Here is a 20487-nt window from a genome sequence, read left to right on the forward strand (position 1 = left end):
TCCACTGCCTGTGCTCGGTATCTCGTTACCTAAAAGGAAATCACCCTGCCTCTGAAGGCCGCAGACCGCACAGCCTGGAGGGGCCAACGTGTCTTGCAGAAGTGGAACTGAGCAGAATTCAGAGGCCTTGGAGCCAAACAGTCCTAAGGCTCCCAGAAGCTCTCAGATAAGCCACGCCACTTCTCCTGACCTCTGTGTCCTCGTGGGTAAAGTGGCACTAACAGGAAAATGCCCTTTGCTGCATGTCCAGGGGATTAAGGAAATGGGATGCCTCCAAGCAGGTGTCTGCAGCCTAGTGGGCACTGGAAAACTGGTAGAGATAGGCGTACGTACTTTCACTTGATTTTTTTTTTTTTTTTTTGAGATGGAGTCTCACTCTGTCACCCAGGCTGGAGTTCAGTGGTGCAATCTCAGCTCACTGCCACCTCTGTCTCCTGGGTTCAAGCTATTCTCCTGCCTCAGCCTCCCAAGTAGCTGGGATTACAGGTGTGCACCACCATGCCTGGCTAATTTTTGTGTTTTTAGTAGAGATGAGGTTTCACCATGTTAGCCAGGCTGGTCTCGAACTCCTGACCTCAGGTGATCCACCTGCCTTGGCTTCCCAAAGTGCTGGGATTACAGGCGTGAGCCACTGTGCCTGGCCACAGGATGGTTGTAAATGGTACCGAGTGCTCTCTGTGGGCCAGGATTCTTTCTGTCATGGCTTCTGGATGGTTAATGCAGCAATTTTGTTCCAGGAGATGTGGCTGCAGGGTAGGGGCTTGGCAGTGCAAGTTATCCCATATAGAAATTCTCTCTGGAGTGGCCTGAGAGCCCCTGGGCTGTGGGGGGTGCCTTTCTCTTGCCACAGCAGCTCCTGTGGGCCTGGCTGGATGGGAGAGCAGGGCTCAGGCTGGGCCATCTCCCTGCAAGTGCTGGCGAGGCCACTATCTGTGTGGGCAGATAGCACACAGGCCCCATCTGTCTCCTCCAGATGCAGGAAAAGGCAAAGGAGATCTACATGACCTTTCTGTCCAGCAAGGCCTCATCACAGGTCAACGTGGAGGGGCAGTCTCGGCTCAACGAGAAGATCCTGGAAGAACCGCACCCTCTGATGTTCCAGAAACTCCAGGACCAGGTAACCTGACTTCCCTGCCTGCGCCTTGATTTGAAAACCTACATTAATTCCAGGCCTGGAAGAATTTAGTGAAACACCCAATGTTAGACTCCCGGGAAACCGTCTCATCTGGCCAGGGAGACCGAGGTACATTGAGGGGCCGTGGTTGGGGACAGTGGGGACTGGAATCCTAAGCTCGAGATTTGCCCCCCAGGAGTCTCCCCAGGCCTGTTTACTCTTGGTCTACACACAGTTTGGACCGGCAGGTGTATCTGCCTTCTCAATCCAGATTAGAGCGGGGGCTGGAGCTATTTGAGGAGCCTGTACTGAGAAAGCAACCTATAATTGCTGAAGGTAAGAATAGATGGAAAACTCCAGAAAGCAAGCAGGAGAACTCAAAGTGGCAGGAGAAACAGGCTGTTTCTGTGCAAATATCCAGACACTGCCACGTACTTTTAGTGGCCCCATACTGTAAGCTGTTAATAGTTCGTCATGTAGCCCGAGTCATGATGAAAAGGTTAGCATCGGGCAGCATGTTCTATGTGAATTCTGATTCACGTTTGGCTATTAAAGGGGACTTGCAGCGGGCCTCCTGGAAGTGGTGACTTTGAGCCAGTAGGAAGGATGCATGGGCATTGATTTGCCGTGGCAAAGGGAGTGGAATGTATGGTGAAAAGGCAGTTTTTGTGGCTGTAGCCATATGGGAATATCGACGCCACCCTGGTCCTCAGAATCTTTTCAAAGCTCCCTAAGACACTCTAAAGTGCAGCCAGGGTTGAGAACCTGTACAGACCCCTGTGCTCTCGGTATTCTCAATAGTGACAACACTAAGTACCATTTCGTTTTTGGTTTTGTTTTTGTTCTTTTTTTTTTGGAGACAGTCTTGCTCTGTCGCCCAGGCTGGAGTGCAGTGGCACAATCTCCGCTCACCGCAAGCTCCGCCTCCTGGATTCATGCCATTCTCCTGCCTCAGCCTCCCGGGTAGCTGGGACTACAGGTGCCCGCCACCACACCCAGCTAATTTTTTTGTATTTTTAGTAGAGACGGGGTTTCACAGTGTCAGCCAGGATGGTCTCGATCTCCTGACCTCATGATCCGCCCACGTTGGCCTCCCAAAGTGTTGGGATTACAGGCGTGAGCCACCGCGCCCGGCATTTTTTTTTTTTTTTTAGACCAAGTCTTACTCTGTCTCCCAGGATGGAGTGCAATGACTCGATCTTGGTTCACTGCAATCTCCGCCTCCCAGGTTCAAGCGATTCTGTTGCCTCAGCCTCCTGAGTAGCTGGAATTACAGGTGCCCGCCACCATGCCCAGCTAATTTTTATATTTTTAATAGAGACAGGGTTTCACCATGTTGGCCAGGCTGGTCTCGAACTCCTGACCTCAAGTGATCCACCCACCTCAGCCTCCCAAAGTACTGGGATTACCAGTGTGAGCCACTGCGCCTGGACTTTCTGGGTTTTTGGTTTTTTTTTTTGAGATGAAGTCTCACTCTGTGGCCCAGGCTGGAGTGCAGTGGCTCCATCTCAGCTCACTGCCACATCCGCCTCCTGAGTTCAAGTGATTCTCCTGCCTCAGCCTCCCTACCAGCTGGGATTATAGGCCTATACCACCATGCCCGGCTAATTTTTTGTATTTTTAGTAGGGATGGGGTTTCACCATGTTGACTAGGCTGGTCCCGAACTCCTGGCCTCAAGTGATCCACCTGCCTCGGCCTCCCAAAGTGCTGGGATTACAGGCGTGAGCCACCGTGCCTGGCCCTAACTACCATTTAGTACTGCCCATTTGAGCCTGATGCCACACATGGTGTGTACTGTCTCATTTTATCTCCAGTGAGTATTATTATTCTCATTTTGCTGATGAGAAAAGCAAGGTTCAGGGAGGTTAAGTGGTTTGTTACCATTAAGTCATGCAGGGAGCAGAAAGTGCTGGAAGCCAGATTCTTTCTAATCCAACTGCCTTCAAAGACTGTGCTCCCTGTGACCCACGTGGTCTGTGTTGCTCTGCCAGGCTCCTGGGCAGCCTCCTGATGTTTCTCAAAGCTCAGAGAGGCCCCTGGAGCAGAGGGATTGGAAAGACTTTGTGAATGCAGGTCATCCGACTTCCCAGGACTGCGGGAGCCAAGGTAGGATGAGGAATGGGAGAGTTCTGACTCCAGGAGGTAGCACTGTAGGCTCTGAGAGATCCAGCTCGCCTGCCCAACAGCTCAGAATGGAGCTGGATCTTATGACTAGGCATGCCCCTTCGACTCATTCAGTGGGAGGCTTAGCCAGCACAGAAAGGAAGAAACACAGGGGACACAGGCTGATTGTTTTTTTTTTTTTTCTTTTTTTAATGACAAAGAATTTTATTTATTTATTTATTTATTTTTGAGACAGGATGTCCCTCTGTTGCCCAGGTTGGAGCACAGTGGCATGAACACAACTCACTGCAACCTTGGCCTCCCAGGCTCAAGTGATCCTCCCACCTCAGCCTCCCAAGCAGCTGGGACCACAGGTGTGCGTCACCATTCCCAGCTAATTTTTGTATTTTTTTGTAGAGATGAGCTCTCGTTATGTTGCCCGGGCTGTTCTTGAGCTCCTGAGCTTAGGCAATTCTCCAGCCTTGGCCTCCCAAAGTGTTGGGATCACGGGCAAGAGCCACCACGCCCAGCCTCAGAAAAATTTTTAAAAATAATTTTTATTCAACTGTAAACATCACACATGCTCAAGAAAAAAGACTTGGAAAACAAAAATATAAAGAAGAAATCATTTCTTTATTGCATGATTGCACACTTGGAGATAACCACCAAATAACATTTGATCTGTAGACTTTCCATCTTTTTTTCTATAAATAACACGTATGCACATGCCCCTAACAGATGTGGCCTAATAAATGTAATAATAATGTATGTGTTTATGCACACCAAACAGATGTGCAGTCCAAACTGTTGAATGTAAAGCAAGTACTGTTATACTCTGTTGTTAAAAACCTTTTCTTGGAAGGCTGGGCTCAGTCGCTTATGCCTGTAATCTCAGCACTTTGGGAGGCCAAGGCGGGTGGATCACCTACGGTCAGGAGTTCCAGACCAGCCTGGACAACATGACGAAACCCCTTCTCTGCTAAAAATACAAAAATTAGCCAGGTGTGGTGTTGGGCGCCTGTAATCCCAGCTAATCCCAGCTACTCGGGAGGCTGAGGCAGGAGAATTGCTTGAGCCTGGGAGGCTGAGGCTGCACTGAGCCAAGATAGTGCCACTGTACTCCAGCCTGGGCAACACTGTAAGACTCCATCTCAAAAAAAAAAAAAAAAAAAAAAAAAGAGTGTTTTAATTGGATAGAGAGAAAGAGCCACGAACTTTCCTCCTAAGGCATAACTGGGTGAAAACAAGGTATTTGGAATCAGAGCCGATTTCACAGTGAGTCTCCAGGTGAAGGGCCCCTGGGTTCCATTTTGCTTTGAAAACTGTCTCTCTCCTGGTCCTTGCTGTAACTGTCAAAATGCGTGCTCAGCACTAGCCCCGGTTTTTTTCTTGCAAAGGCTCCCTTGAGAGCTGTTTTCCTGAGTGAAGGAGATTGAAGCTGAGGGGAACATGTTTGGAGCCACAAGATTTCACGGAACTTTCAAAAGCCTCTCCTGCGGCTTTGGCTTTGCTGAGCGCTGCTGGGCTTCATGGTGGAGGCACAGAGCAGCCCCTTCCCGTGTGTTCAGCACCACGGCCCTGGGACTTAGCTCCTCATCACCACGTGCGTGTCGGGCTCCGCTGCTCTCTGAGCTTCTAGGAGGGCAGCTCTGACTTTGTAGGGCACAGCTGGAACCTAGAAGGACTGGAAAATCTTCCCTGAGCCCCAGGCTGGATGAGCCCACTCCATGCACCCTGTTTAAAGGAGAGCTTCAAGAGTTTTCAGTCAGGTCCTGTTTATTCTTGCTTTGCACACAGTTCTAACAGGTTTTTCGGTTCATAGCAGATTTGAAGTTGTGGTAGAGACTATGGAGGGATGAGCAGCAAGAGGTGACCACTGACAGCTAGGGAGGACACAGAAATGACACCGAGCACAAGCACGGCACCGAGGCCTGAGCCCCTGGGCGTGGGGACCTCCAATGCCACACGCCACACCATGGGCATCCCTGTGCTATTGGACGGTGACATGATAAGTGAACCTGGTGACCCCAAACCATCCAGTAGAAGTTAAATTGAGGTCAGCGTATTATGTGAAGAATGCATTATTCATTTTAATGAGCACTTCATCACAAACTTTTTTTTTGTGATGAAGTCTTGTTCTGTCACCCAGGCTGGAGTACAATGGTGCCATCTCTGCTCACTACAGCCTCCGCCTCCCGGATTCAAGTGATTCTCCTGCCTCAGCCTCCTGAGTAGCTGGGATTACAGGCGTGTGCTACCAGGCTAGGCTAATTTTTGTATTTTTAGTAGAGATGGCATCTGACCATGTTGGCCAGGTTGGTCTCAAACTCCTGGCCTCAAGTGATCCACCCACCTCGGCCTCCCAAACTACTGAGATTACAGGTGTGAGCTACTGTGTCCAGCCAAAGGCATCTTAAGAGAAGCTTGAAGGGCTTAAAACTTTGCTACCTGGGAAATTCATGTAAGCAGCAAGATGATTCTCTGATTTAATTCAGTTCTGCAAGCTTGGTGTGCCCAGCCCTTTGGTGGCAAAGCCAGGAGAGGCAAAAGGTGGTACTGTGGGTATTTCCCTAGTACGTTAGCCTAGAGTCAGAGGTTGCTGTTGGACAAATTTAGTTTGGAGGAAGCAGGAAGGAAAGGGGGCTACCTTACAAAAAAATTCTTCAGGGAATTGCAGTTCCTTACAGTGTCTTTTCTTCTTTAAAAACATCTATTCCGGCCGGGCGCGGTGGCTCCTGCCTGTAATCCCAGCACTTTGGGAGGCTGAGTTGGGCAGATCACGAGGTCAGGATATCAGGACCATCCTGGCTAACACAGTGAAACCCCATCTCTACTAAAAATACAAAAAATTAGCCAGGGTGGTGGCGGGCGCCTGTAGTCCCAGCTACTCGGGAGGCTGAGGCAGGAGAATGGCGTGAACCTGGGAGGCGGAGGTTGCAGTGAACCGAGATTGCACCACTGCACTTTAGCCTGGGCGACAGAGTGAGACTCCGTCCCAAAAAACAAACAAACAAACAAAAACATCTGTTCCTGGGAGATTTGATTCAGTCCTGGTTGGTCTGCTGGTTTGTGGATTTGTTGTTTTATTCATTCCTTAATGCTACAATTATGAATTGAGGCCCTACTCTATACCAGGGACTGTGCTAGGAACTGTGTGTACAACAGGGAAATTAGCATCCACCACACCAAGGAGGGCAGAGAAAGATCAATGCTAAGAAGGAAATGCAGCAGGAGATGGGCTGAGAGGGACTGGGAGGGGCCTGCTAGGGTCGGTGCTCAAGGAGGGCTCCCTGGAGAGGTGACTGGGACCTGAATGGCAAGCGGGATCTGGATGAGAGGACCTGGGAGCCAGGACCTTCCAAGGAGAGGCAAGCGCAAAGGCCCCCAGGCAGGGGCAGCAGGTACGTTGGGGGTCAGTGTTGTCATCGGAATGCAGCAAATGAGGGGGTGGTGGAAGCTCAGTTGGGAGGGACTGGCTGGGTCAGGCCCCAAGGCTGTGGCAGACAGTTTAATTGCAGGGATGTGAACAGTGGCTGTTTATAGAATGTGCTGGTTGAGCTGGTAAGTCTTGGACCTCTTAGAACCTGAGCACCTTGGCTCAGGTCCCTAGCTCAGGGCTGTGCCTGTCCCACTCCAGCTGGGCAAGAGAAGGTGGATGGCTCAGTGCAGAGCCAGCTCTATTACTAGAAAGTCAGCTGTGAAACCCTGACCTCCTGACCTTGGCTCACCATTTGTATGGTGGGTGGGAGTGGCCTGACCTCTGCCCCTCCCCACTTTCCCCTTCCCCCTCTCCCCCATCCAATACTCGCTGGATATGGAGCTGCCAGATTCATCACCGTTATGACAGTGCATGAGCTTGGCCCTGAGCACCAGAGGCAGAAGTGGGGGCTTCTAGTCCAGCCTTGCCTCTGTCTGACGCCAGGAGGGTTCTGTTTCTTACTGTGGCTTCCAAGTCCTCGTCTGTAATATGGGGCTTTGAGCAAATCCTCTGCTACCTCTCTGAGTTGTGCTGCAAAGCAGCGTATGAGCGTTCAATGCCCTGGTGTTAAAAAGTCACTCTCTGATAACCACAATCTTATTTCCTTAGATCTGACTCCCCCTGCTGCCCCTACCCCAACTTCTTTGACTTTATTTATTTATTTTTTTGAGTCAGGGTCTCACTCTGTCACCCAGGCTGGAGTACAGTGGTGTGATCTTGGCTCACTGCAGCCTTGACCTCCTGGGCTCAAGCAATCCTTCCACCTCAGCCTCCCAAGTAGCTGATACTGCAGGCAAGTGTCACCAGGCTCGGCTATTTTTTAATTTTTATTTTTTGTAAAGATGGGGTCTCACTATGTTGCCCAGGCTGGTCTCAAACTCCTGGCCTCAAGCAATCCTCCCGTCTTGGCCTCCCAAAGTGTTGGGATTGGAGGCATAAGCCACTGTGCCCAGCCTTCTTTCACTTTAGAATTTAGTTACTGTGAGATTGCGGGCAAGACTTGCTCCCTCTCTGTGCCTGGCTTTTCTCATTTGTGAAGCGGGGGTATTCATGAACTGACCTCAAGTGATGTGCCCACCTCAGCCTCCCAAAGTGCTGGGATTACAGGCATGAACCTCTGTGCCCTGCCTATTTTAATTTTTTTTATGCTGGGGCTCCCCCTGTCATCCAGGCTGGAATACAGTGGCACCATCATGGCTCACTGTAGCCTTGACCTCCCAGGCTCAAGCCATCCTCTAACCTCAGACTGCCGAGTAGCTGGGACTATAGGCGTGTGCCACCACGCTTGGCTAATTTTTAAAATATATTTTTCTAGGGGTGGGGTCTTACTATGTTGCCCAGGCCAGACTTGAACTCCTGGGCTCAAGCAGTCCTCCAGCCTTGGCCTCCTAAAGTGTTGCTATGATTACAGGCGTGAACTTGACAGTGTCTGGCCTAAAATTATCTTAAATTGTTAAATTAGTACATGCTCATTGTTAAGATAAAAAAAATTCATGTGTCCAGGAGGGTATGAAGTGAAAAGTTAAGATCCCCCAGTGTTGCCCCTCCCTCTCTCTCCCTAGCGGGAAATCAATGCCATCATTGGTCCTTTCAGGCTCTACTCAAACATTGAAGAATGGAACACATTAAAGTCTGCTCAGTGACTTACAGTTGTTCCATATGAAAGATTTAAAACAAAATTCTCCTCTGGCACATTTCTTAGCCCCAGTTTACACATCTTTCTTGCTCAGAAGCCTTTGGTTTAAGTTCTATAGCACAGCATGGTCTGGAACAGCCATGAGCTTGATGAAGATAAAAAGGTCCAGATCATTGCACATGGCAGCTTCGTGGCTTTCTCAGTCCATGGAAGAGAAGGGCACAGGTTTGGGGGAGTGAGGTGCTCATTCTTCTTCCATGAATATCACGGGTCCCCATGCCTACACTTAAAAGCAGATTTTGGGCCAGGCGCAGTGGCTCACGCCTATAATCCCAGCACTTTGGGAGGCCGAGGCAGGTGGATCAGCTGAGGTCAGGAGTTCGAGACTGGCCTAGCCAATATGGTGAAACCTCGTCTCTATGAATAATACAAAAAAATTAGCTGGGCTCAGTGGTGCACACCTGTAATCTCAGCTACTCAGGAGGCTGAGGCAGGAGAATCACTTGAACCCAGGAGGCGGAGGTTGCAGTGAGCCGAGATCGTGCCATTGCACTCCAGCCTGGGTGACAAGAGTGAAACTCCATCTCAAAATACATAAATACATAAATAAATAAATAAGCAGATTTTGTGTCTATTAGGATGCCTTCCCCAGGCTTTGGGTCTGGTGCTAAACTCTAGCCTGGAAAAGCAGAGATGAGGTGGACTTCTCCACTCAAAAAGAAGTCCTTAGCCTCTGGTGCTTACAAAAAAAATGGAAAACTAGCACTTTGGGAGGCTGAGGTGGGTGGATCACCTGAGGTCAGGAGTTTGAGACCAGCCTGGCCAACGTGGTAAAACCCTGTCTCCACTAAAAATACAAAAATTAGCTGCACATGGTTGCATGTGCCTATAATCCCAGCTACTTGGGAGGCTGGGGCAGGAGAATCGATTGTACCTGGAAGGGAGAGGTTGCAGTGAGCTGAGATCACGCCACTCCACTCCAGCCTGGGCGACGGAGTGAAACTCTGTCTCAAAAAAAAAAAAAAAAAAGGAAAAGGCTTGGGTGAGATGCCAGTGCTCCCAGCCACATCCTTGACAGAGAAAGGAGCCATGAATGGGGTCCCTTTTTAGCAATGCAGTTTCTTTTGAGTTTCCCCAGAAAGTAAGAGGTGAGAAATGCTTCCTTTTTCAACATAAGTAAGAGGGGTGGACCAGCTATTGAGGGCCTAGGAGGGTGAAAGAGGGGCTGTCCGGCCTGTGGCGGACATTTGGGGGCCCATTCTCTACCCTGCTCTATTATTTCTCCAAACGGGACCTGGGCCTGAGTGCCCCTGCATGACCCTGGTCCCCTCTCCTGGGTGGTGGCAGAGGCTGTGGTGGTGGCCAGAGCAAGGGACTTAGGATGTGTCAGTCTTATGGGTACCAGGTGACATTTGCTCCAAAAGATCAAACGCAGGGCAGAAATGGGTATTTTCCAGCATGCTCCGCCAGAAAAGGCAGGTGTGGTTTTTTTATTCAAACGGAAGGAGGGTTGGCTGTCTGCGTACACCATAGCCATCTGCCTCACAAGGGTCAGGGCGGGAAGGGCAGTATTCGAGATACTTTGAGATGTTTCTTGCAACTTTAAAATGGTATTTGGTGCTGGGCACGGTGGCTCACGCTTGTAATCCCAGCACTTTGGGTGGCTGAGGCAGGAGGATGATGAGGTCAGGAGATTGAGACCATCCTGGCCAACATGGTGGAACCCCATCTCTACTAAAAATACAAAAATTAGCTGGGTGTGGTGGCACATGCTTGTAATCCCAGCTACCTGGGGGGCTGAGGCAGGAGAGTTGCTTGAATCAGGGAGTTGGAAGTTGCAGTGAGCCGAGATCGCGCCACTGCACTCCAGCCTGGTGACAGAGTGAGACTCTGTCTCAGAAAAAAAAAAAGGTATTTGGGGGAAGAGGAGGGGAGAGTGGCACTCAGAGGAGCATTCAACTCCCCTTCTGATAGCAAAAGGCAAAATTAAAATGCCTTCACCCCCAGCAGAAAGTGAGTCATGTCATTTGGGCCTGGAATTTGAGTCCTATGGACTGCAGGAAAAAGCGAACAATCGGCTCCACCCGTGTGACGGCACTGAACCCGTGAGCTTGGGAGGGGATTTCATCCAAGCAAGGTCTCTCTGATCCTGTTGTGTCCAGACTCCTTGTGGATTTCCAATCCCACCCCTGGCACACTGTCGTCTCTGGCTGGTCTGTCTATGAAGCTGGAGCGCCATGTGAGACAACAGAACCTTCTGTGTGGCCCGTCCTGGCGCTCTGGGGCAAGGGCTGACTTGAGCTGCTTCGTCTGCTCATCTGCTCTCTGCCAGCTGCCCTCAGACCTCCTCCTGGGTGCAGCCCGTTCCCACTTGAAAGGGAGGTGGTCTTTACTTGAGGGGGTGCGTACATGCCTGTTTGCGCCTTGCCCCACAGCCTTGTCAATGCCCAGCCACTTCTGAGGGCTGGAGGGACAGGAGCTTCCTTTTTTCTGCCTTTGTGTCTCCTCGCATGGGTACACAAGCCCGTCTGTAGTCCATGTGTGTGGAGAGAGGACACATTCTAGAGCCACAATTCAGAGACGGCGGTGCTTCCACCTTCTTTCAGCGATTTTCATGTAAAAACGAAACCAAGTTCTTAAAGCAAATATGATATCCACTAATTAAACTTGCATTGCCTTAGGAATGATGTTTTCTTCTCGTGCCTGAAATAACACGGCGGAGGGTTTTGAAGAGAAGAGAGGATGCATGTTTTGTTTAGGTCTTCTGTACTCGACTTCTGAGAAGTGTTAGAATATTTATTAGGCTTGAAATGCAATGAATGGAGACAGACGCAACATTCACAGAGGGGACTCCAAGGCTTGTTGAGCTCCTCGTTTCTGCACAGCTGAGTATGCGTCAGGGGGACGTCCTTTCCTGGAGCGGCACATTTTGAACAGTCTGAAGTTGGAGCACTGCATGGATATTTTTCTTTCAGGAAGGCAAATCCTGCTTAGTCATGGCCATGTCTGGGATCTGGAGAGGAGGTGGTTTGGTGATATAAAGACCTGGTTTTGCAGGACGGTTGTACAGAGTTGCACATCTGCAGGAAGCCTCCCTCCTCGTTTTTGTCCGAATCTCACTTCCAGCAGCCTGTAGGATTGGATCCCAAGGCAACGATGCTAAACAGTTTACAGTCTAGGCCTGCAGCTCGCAGATGTGGGGCTGCCAAAACCCCAAACCTTGCTAAGCCGCAGCTGTCTTGGCCAAAAAAATTTTAAAAAAAGATACAGAATGCAGCTCAGCTGCCAACTTGAGTTTTCCACTTCACCAGCAGCCGCTCGTTGGACGGATGGCTGCCTCAGCTCTGCTCCTGTGTCTTCTAGTCACCTGCAGCCTCCCGCTTAGCCCAGATGGCTCCATTTTCTTCTTTCTCTTCCTTATGGACACTTAAGGAGTCTGACCATGTTGTTCAGGTGCCCATCACAGTCCAACCCTGGTGAGGTCATTTCTCCCCCTCAGGGAGCCCTGCTTGTTGGAACTGTCTGGGACCCCTAGGCCCATCTCTTTTTCTGTGTTTGAGCAGGGGTGAGGTAAAATCAAAAAGATGACTTGATGAGCCTCCTTGGGCTGTCGTAAGCAATGACCCCAAGCCAAGTGGCTTCAAACAGCAGAAACACATTCGCTCAGCAGAAACATTGAAAATCTGACATCACGGTGTTGGCAGGGCCCTGTTCTCCCAAAGGCTCTGGTGGGCGGTGGGGGGGGGGGGGTTGGGGGGTACTTCCTTGCCCCTTCAGCTTCCAGACTGCTGGTGGCTGCCGGCACTCCTTGGCTCATGGCTGCATCACCGATGTCTGCCTCTGCCTTCACATACCTTCTTCCCTCCGTGTGTCTCTCTGTGTCCCCACCTCTTCTGATAAGGACACCCAGTCCTTGGATTTAGGGCCTACCCTAAATGCAGTGTGATTTCATTTTGAGACCCCTTTCCAACCCTCTTTGCAAATGAGGTTAATTCTGAGAATCCAGGTGAACATAAGTTTAGGGAGCACTACTTACCCCACTACTGACCTTTAGGGACATTTATTTCTCACTTAGACACATGGATACACTCTTAAAGAATGTATTTGGAGCCAGGTGCGATGGCTCACGCCTGTAATCCCAGCACTTTGGGAGGCCTAGGAGGGTGGATCACCTGAGGTCAGGAGTTTGAGACCAGCCTGGTCAACATGGTGAAACCCCGTCTCTACTTAGCTGGGTGTGGTGGCGCACGCCTGTAATCACAGCTACTCAGGAGGCAGAAGTGGGAGAATCGCTTGAACCCGGGAGGCAGAGGTTGCAGTGAGCCAAGATTGCGCCACTGCACTCCAGCCTGGGTGACAGAGTGGGACTCCATCTCAAAAAAACAAACAGCAAAAACAAAAAAGAACATATTTGGGATCATTGTTTTTAGACAGGGTGTGTTTTTAAAATTTAGTATCAGTCATTTAACATTCACGGGCAGTTTTCCATGTTACTCTCTTTGCAGCCCTCGTTTTTTTTTGTCCTGCCATGCGAGTGGCAGATGGCCTCATGGTCAGGAGTAGGGGCTCTGGAGCCTGCCAGGGCTGGCCTCCCGCCCTTCTCTTATGCTCACTGTTATGAGCTGACCTGTGCTCCCCTCCCTAATTCATATGTTGAAGTCCTAATCCCCAGAATGTGACTTTATTTAGAGATAGACCTTTAAAGGGGTAATTAACATTAAACGAGGACATGGAGGTGAGCCCTAATCCAGTCTGACTGGTGTCCTTGTAAGAAGAGGAGGTAAGGATACACATGCACCGGGGAGACCCTGTGAAGACGCAGGGAGAAGGTGTGGTCTACAAGCCAAGGAGAGCGGCCTCAGGAGAAACCAACCCTGACCGCATCTTGACTTTGGACTTCTAGCCTCCGGAACTGTGAGGAACCCCTAAGCCCCTCATGTCCTCCTCTGTCAAATCAGGGTCTTCAGAGTGCTGGAGGGAGGATTGAAGGAAAGAATGCCCACACGCTGCCCAGCACGGGGCTGGAGGGCACAGCGGCCGGGTACTAGCTGGATTCATTTCCCCAGCCTCTGCTGCTGCGCAGCGAACAGTTTCTGTTCAGTCAGTGGTAAACATTTACTGGACCCCAGTTACAGCTCTTTTCCCTATGACAGATGAGGTTCTGGCCAGTACCTGGGCAGACTATCTCTGGCCGCTTTCTTGGAAGAAAGTTGTAGGTGCATTTTTTTTTTTTTTTTTTTTTTTTTTTGAGACAGGGTCTGACTCTATCACCCAGGATGGAGTACAGTGGCATGATCCTAGCTCACTGCAGCCTCAACCTCCCCAGGCTTAGGTGATCCTCCCACCTCAGCCTCTTTAGTAGCTGGGACTGCAGGTGGGTGCCACCAAGCCCCGCTAATTTTTATATTTTTGGTAGAGACAGGATTTTGCTATCCCCTGCTCAGCCTCCCGGAGTGCTGGGGTTTCAGGCATGAGCCACCGCGCCTGGCCTTAGTTGCATTCTCCATCCTCTAAGTCACCTTTGCTGAGCCCCGTCCCAGGAGCACCCTGTTACTGCATGCTCCTGAGCCAGGCCCAGGGGGTCCTTGGCCGGTGGCAGTCAGAAGTCTGCCTGCGCACCCCATGTAGAGCAGTTGGGCTTCCCACAGCCCAGGCACATGCAGGCTTTGGGGCTGACATCCTCTCTTTCTCCAGCCTGTCTGGGTCCAACGGCCACAGCCGCCTCCCAGTCACTGCAGCAGCATGGGAGATGGGCAAGGGCTCTCAGAGGACAAAACTCTGCCTGAGGGACTTCTGTACTTGTAGGGCATTTCACACCTGCCCCAGTAGGGAGTGGCCCTTATGCTCTTAATAAATAGTTTGCAGCCCCCTCCCCTTAGGCTTGCTGGCAGCCTCCGGATCTCAGGGTCGAGTCCTGCCAGCCCAGTGCAGTCCCTGAGCTTCCTCCCAGCTGAAGCAACCTCCTTCCCTCCCCCTCCTCCTCTGCCCTGGGTGCCCCCAACGCCAGCCTTTTTTCTTCTCTGCTTTGAAGTCTGAGCCTCAGAGCCACTACAGGCAAACAGGATGTTCCTCTCCCACGTGCAAAGACTTCACACGAGACGCCTGGGTCGCACCGCATCCTGCTCAGGGTGGCGGGTCCCATCTGCGTGGACCTGGGGTGGGAGTGGGCACAGGACTGAGGCTGGGTGCCAGCCGGGACCCTGGTGCCACTGGTTTCATTAGTCACATTTGGGCATTCATTGCAAACTTTGAACTAGGTAAGCCTCGAAAAGTTTTCCTTGGGGGCTCTTGTGCTTGGAAGGGCTGAATAAGGCAGATGGTGATGCTTGCTTAGCACCTTGGTGGGACACCCTGAAGGAGTAATGGTGTTTCTCATCCCCCATCTCACCCCTGGCTATGATTTTTGTATCTTCTGGGATTAAATTTTTTTGTGTGTGTGTAAACCTCAGAAAATTACAGTCATACCTGGAATTACAGGATGGCTACAAGATAGACGACTGCTCTAGCGTGGCATGGGACAGGGCCTTAAGGAGGCAGGGCCTTGCTGAGCAGCTGGACGACTCGGGCAATACTAGAAGGGCACCAGGGGATGGGCAGGCGCTAGTTTAACAGTTTAAAGAAAACCTAAAGTCCCAGGTCTTTCTCTGGGTTGTGGACTCTGTTTATAGCACAGTGACTCAGGCGGTTCTGCTATGGTTGAAGCCATCTTGGGAAGATGAAGGTGTAAAATTTGAGGGTTCCAGTTCCCTCCTGAAGCACTTCCTATCTGCCAAGCAGATGTTCCGAGTCCTTTGAGTCCCTCTGATGTTTATTTATTTTTTATTTTATTTTATTTATTTATTTTTTTGAGACAGAGTCTCGCTCTGTTGCCTAGGCTGGAGTGCAATGGTGTGATCTCAGCTCACTGCAGCCTCTGCCTCCCAGGTTCAAGTGATTCTTCTGCCTCAGCCTCCCAAGTAGCTGGGGTTACAGGCATGTGCCACCACGCTCGGCTAATTTTTGTATTTTTAATAGAGACGGGGGTTTCACCATGTTGGCTGGGCTGGTCTTGAACTCCTGACCTCAAGTGATCCACCTGTCTCCACCTCCCAAAGTGCTGAGATTACAGGTGTGAGCCACCGTGCCCGGCCCCCTCAGATGTTTCATTTATATAATAGTGTATGTGTGTTGGGAGAGGGCAGCCTTAAAATATGTCAGGGTTTTACCATCCACTTGACAACCGCGTCTGGCAGTCAGCGACATTCTAGACATCTCTGGAACTTTCCACTTGGTTGTTCCGTGTACCAGGGTGAACTGTGTGGGTTTTTAGTTGCAGAGTATACTGAAAGTTAAGTGGAAAGGTCTGAGAGAGGGGGAGAGAGAGAGAGAGAGAGAAAGATGAGGGGTGGGAAAGAGATCATACTCCTCAACAGCTGGAAAAGGCTTTGTGCTTCTCCTTTCCCTGCCCCTTTCCTGGGACAAGGGAGGAGGGCAGATGGCACAGGATTGGGTAGGAGTGGGGGCAGATGAATGCTGGTCACAAGGACCATGGCCCAGAAGAGGTTCAGTGGCGGCCAAAGGAAGCTACTGTGCCTGTGGACAGCCTTCTGGGTGTCTGCTGTACCGGCAGGGCAGCCCTCTAATCTGGGGCACTTCAGCTCTGTCCGGCGTCTTCTTCGCTCACCTGACATACCTTAGACTTGTTTCATTCTGGGGATGTGCCCCCCAGCCCGTCTGATGGCACAGATGTTGGCCTGCTGCAGCTGGCTGCTCTGTTCTTTATTTGGGGCCTGTTCCTGTGCTGAGATCATAGTTTGACTGTCCTGCCCTGCAGTGAGCATGCCTCATTTTGACTCTTGGCACAATAATAGGTTTGTTTGAGATCTCGGATGCCAGACTTACTGGGAGTCTTAACAATACTGGCATCATGTGATATATCAGTGATCTTTTTAACACCACTGCCTCTACAGAAGTGGTTTCTGTCCGGCTGCCTTAAGCTCTTGGAGAAATACGTCCTTGTGTTATCTAGGCAAATAAAGGGGAGAGTCTTGAAGGACTTCTTAGTACAAGGGTCCGAATTAGTGCTGTGTGAATCTATATTTCCGTGGAAAATAAAGGCATATTTGTTCATGTGACTGTCTATATATTCCATTGAGATTATTGCATAATGACCAAAAATCTCCAGGAGATCTGCCTTGTCTAGCAGATGGCTTATTTGAGCTTTCTTAGTGTGTTCTTTGCACGTATTAGTATTCTTTGGCACATGGTAGGTATCTAATACTTACTTGATGAGATGATTTATGACCTGGATTAGCCTCAGCCTTCAGACTCTTTCTTCTTTTCCTCCGTAGATCTTTAATCTCATGAAGTACGACAGCTACAGCCGCTTCTTAAAGTCTGACTTGTTTTTAAAACACAAGCGAACCGAGGAAGAGGAAGAAGATTCGCCTGATGCTCAAACTGCAGCTAAAAGAGCTTCCAGAATTTATAACACATGAGCCCCCAAAGAGCCAGGACTGGCAGCTTTAAGAAGCAAAGGAACTTCCTCTCAGGACCGTGCAGGGTTTATCGTTGCTTTGTTATTTGTAAGGACTGAAATGTACAAAACCATTCCATAGGATATGTGTGTTTTATTAACTGCTTCACCAGTAAATTTTGCATGATGGCTAAGCTAACATAAAAAAATAATAATAATAACTTGGAAGTTTTAGTTCACAAAACAGAGATTCCTTCAACACTGGACACATTGAGCATTTTGTAGCTTAATTAAGCCTCATGTAAGGCCGCAGGGTGAAACACATCACTACCTTTTACCTTGTAAGTGTTTGCTCTACCTCTCTGGTGAGTGGATGCATGTCCACACGTCACTTGGTAAATTAACTCAAGCATGCATTGATCCGGCAAACCCAGGCTCCCAAGGGTATTGTCTGCCAGTCGCCTTTTGGGTTAAATATTTCTCGAGAGCAAGTTCAGTGCTGGAAAAAGAAAATGAATCACTGACAGCCTCTAAAGATTTGGGAAACTTGTGTGTGAGTTTCATCAAAGGGTTATTATTTCTTGTGTGTGGGTTGGTCCCGGTTTTGACCACAACCCGTGACATTTCATGCAACGCAGATAAATAGTTCATCTTGACAGAAACAAGATCTCAACCAGGAGGGAAAAGAAACACAAGTGGGAGATTGTTCAGGGTCCCCCTGGAGAGTCAAGGTGTTGTCGAATGGCATTGTAACACAGGTACGTGCTGAGGATGGAGTTGGTGGGGCTCTTCCTTTCTCCTGTACCCATCGTGGACACATCATAATCCTTTCCTCTCTGCTCCCGCAGAACTTACTAACTCTGGCTTGAGACTAACTCTGGCTTGAGACTTCAACAGGAAAAAGAAATGCTGCCTTTCAGCCTGCTCTTCTTGGGTGGGGAGGCTGCGAATGGGCCACGCTTGGGCCAGGCTGTCCCCGCCAGCCCAGGAACTCCACTTTTAGAGCAGAGCCTACCAGAGCCAAGGTCAGGCTCAGTTCCCTTCGGTGAATTGTTCCTGCTATTTGTAGGGGGTTGGGTACTGCCACCAGGCCTTTTCCAGGATGTTTGCTAAGCCCTTTCTATTTGTACAAAGTGACCAGCTTCTGTTGCGTGTGAGTCTCCCAACTCAGACTTTCCTGTTTGCAAAATTCCCTAGTGTTGAAGGTGGCTGTATAATTTATCAATCAAACTAGGATACTTTTCTGAGAGAAGAGGGGTTGAGCTTAATAATTAGACTGGGATAATGCCTATTACAAGCCCTAATCTGGTTCTATTCTGGGTCGCAGTTACCCTACTGATGGCTGTCCCCCACATGAGCTCTTGGGCAGCCCCCCGGATTCCCTACCCTCGCTGTCTAGACACTGTGGTCAAATGTTTCCTGCTCTTCCATCCAGGGCCTGGGAAAGGGATGGCCTTCAGGGAGCCGTTCACCGCCAAGCACTAAATAACCCAACGACATTCATCAGAAACAGCAAACAGAGGCTTCTCCACCCTCCTCAGGTACTTCCCAGACAGGCCTACTCTGCACCTGTCTTCTCTCTGCCTATTTCCAGAACCTAGGAAGGAGACGGTGATACTGAGAATGACACCCAAGGGCCCTGTGATCAGAGAAATTCAGTTCATTGTCAAGCAGAGCAGATTGGCGCTTTATGTATGTATGTGTGTATGTATTTATTTATTTTTGAGACAGAGTCTTGCTCTGTCACCCAGGCTGGAGTGCAGTGGCACGATCTTGGCTCACTGCAATCTCTGCCACATGGGTTAAAGCGATTCTTCTGCCTCAGCCTCCTGAGTAGCTGGGATTACAGGCACATACCACCATGCCCAGCTGATTTTTGTATTTTTAGTAGAGACGGGGTTTCACCATGTTGGTCAGGCTGGTCTTGAACTGACCTCATGATCCTCCCGCCTTAGCCTCCCAAAGTGCTGGGATTACAGGCATGAGCCACCGCACCAGGCCTATTTTTTAATTTTTGAGATGGAGTGTCACTCTGTCTCCCAGGCTGGAGTTCAGTGGCATGATCTCAGGTCACTGCAACCTCCACCTCCCAGGTTCAAGCGATTCTTGTGCCTCAGCCTCCCAAGTAGCTGGAATTACAGGCACCCACCACCATGCCCAGCTAATTTTTTGCATTTTTAGTGGAGTCGGGTTTTCGCCATATTGGCCAAGCTGGTCTTGAACTCCTGACTTCAAGTGATCTGCCCCCTCAGCCTTCCAAAGTGCTAGGATTACAGGTGTGAGCCACTGCACCTGGCTAGATTGATGCATTTTTAAAGAGTAAAGATTAAAAACAACACAGGTTCTCTAACTTAGCTTTCAGTTTTTTTTGTTTGTTTGTTTTTGAGACGGAGCCTTGCTCTGTCGCCCAGGCTGGAGTGCAGTGGCCGGATCTCAGCTCACTGCAAGCTCTGCCTCCCAGGTTTACGCCATTCTCCTGCCTCAGCCTCCCGGGTAGCTGGGACTATAGGCACCCGCCACCTCGCCCGGCTAGTTTTTTGTATTTTTTAGTAGAGACGGGGTTTCACCGTGTTAGCCAGGATGGTCTCTATCTCCTGACCTTGTGATCCGCCCGTCTCGGCCTCCCAAAGTGCTGGGATTACAGACTTGAGCCACTGCACCCGGCCAGCTTTCAGTTTATTAACCGAATGCAGTTCGGTTATTCAGGGATGCAGGGGCAACTCACTGCACCACTGCAGACGTAGGGAGTCTTCAGGGTGACCTGACTGGCTGCCTTTGGAGAGCCTGTCGTGGGCAGATCTCAGAGACTGGTGGGCTAGGAAGCCGCTCTCTGGCTTTTCCCCTTTTACCAATGGGCGCAGAGACCCTTTGAGATGGCCGTCTCTTTCTAAGAGTTTGAATAAAACAAATAGCCAGTGTTAGCCAGAAGATCAGCCATTAAAAGAATATTCTTCCCCCTGCCCCCACTTAGGAGTTGCCTGAAAAGCTGAAAGGCAGCGGGGTGGTGAGCCTCAGAGCTTAATCACTGCTTACTCCTACTAGTGTGAACTCATGCCACTCTGTCTGGCTTGCTCCTGCCTGATCGCCTACATCTATGCCAGTTGCAGCACTGAGGCATATGCAGAATTTAGTGTCCTGAAGCAATTGCAAACATGAAGCTGAAGTGTAGGGGATCCACATAGCCAAACAAATGCTTCTACCCAGCCCTTTGCTTTCATCCCTATGCCCATCCATTCATTGATTAGGGTTGAAATTGTGTCTTCGGCTGGGTGTGGCGGCTTGCACCTGTAATCCCAGCACTTTGGGAGGCCGAGGTGGGTGGATCACCTGAGGTCAGGAGTTTGAGACCAGCCTGGCCAACATGGTGAAACTCTGTCTCTACTAAAAATACAAATATTAGCCGTGCATGACTGCACATGCCAGTAATCCAGCTACTCAGGAGGTAGAGGCAGGAGGATCACCTGAATCGGGAGGCGAAGGTTGCAGTGAGCTGCACTCCAGCCTGGGTGACAGAGCAAAACTCTGTCTCAAAAAAAAAAAAAAAGAAATTGTGTCTTCAATGTGCCAGGGACTGTGCTAGGTGCCAAGATTCAGGGGGGCAATAAAGCAGCAGTGGTGAGCTGTGCTCCGGCAGGGTTTACAGATGTATGAAAATACAGGTTTTCTTACTGTTCAGGCCTAATGAGGCCAACAGATCAGG

General features: G+C 50.0%; 1 protein-coding gene across 1 annotated transcript in view; it reads left to right on the plus strand.

Annotated features, from left to right (window-relative positions):
* The window catches only part of RGS10 (regulator of G protein signaling 10), a 41879-nt gene extending 24826 nt beyond the window's left edge, over window positions 1–17053 (plus strand). The window contains exons 4-5 of the mRNA XM_023224387.1: window positions 974–1117; window positions 16663–17053. Of these exons, the coding sequence (XP_023080155.1) occupies window positions 974–1117; window positions 16663–16809 (291 nt within the window). The 3' untranslated portion in view covers window positions 16810–17053. The remainder of the gene's footprint in view (window positions 1–973; window positions 1118–16662) is intronic.
* Window positions 17054–20487: the final 3434 nt, after the last annotated feature.

Source organism: Piliocolobus tephrosceles, chromosome 9 (genome assembly GCF_002776525.5).
Source record: "Piliocolobus tephrosceles isolate RC106 chromosome 9, ASM277652v3, whole genome shotgun sequence".
Lineage (NCBI taxonomy): Eukaryota > Metazoa > Chordata > Mammalia > Primates > Cercopithecidae > Piliocolobus > Piliocolobus tephrosceles.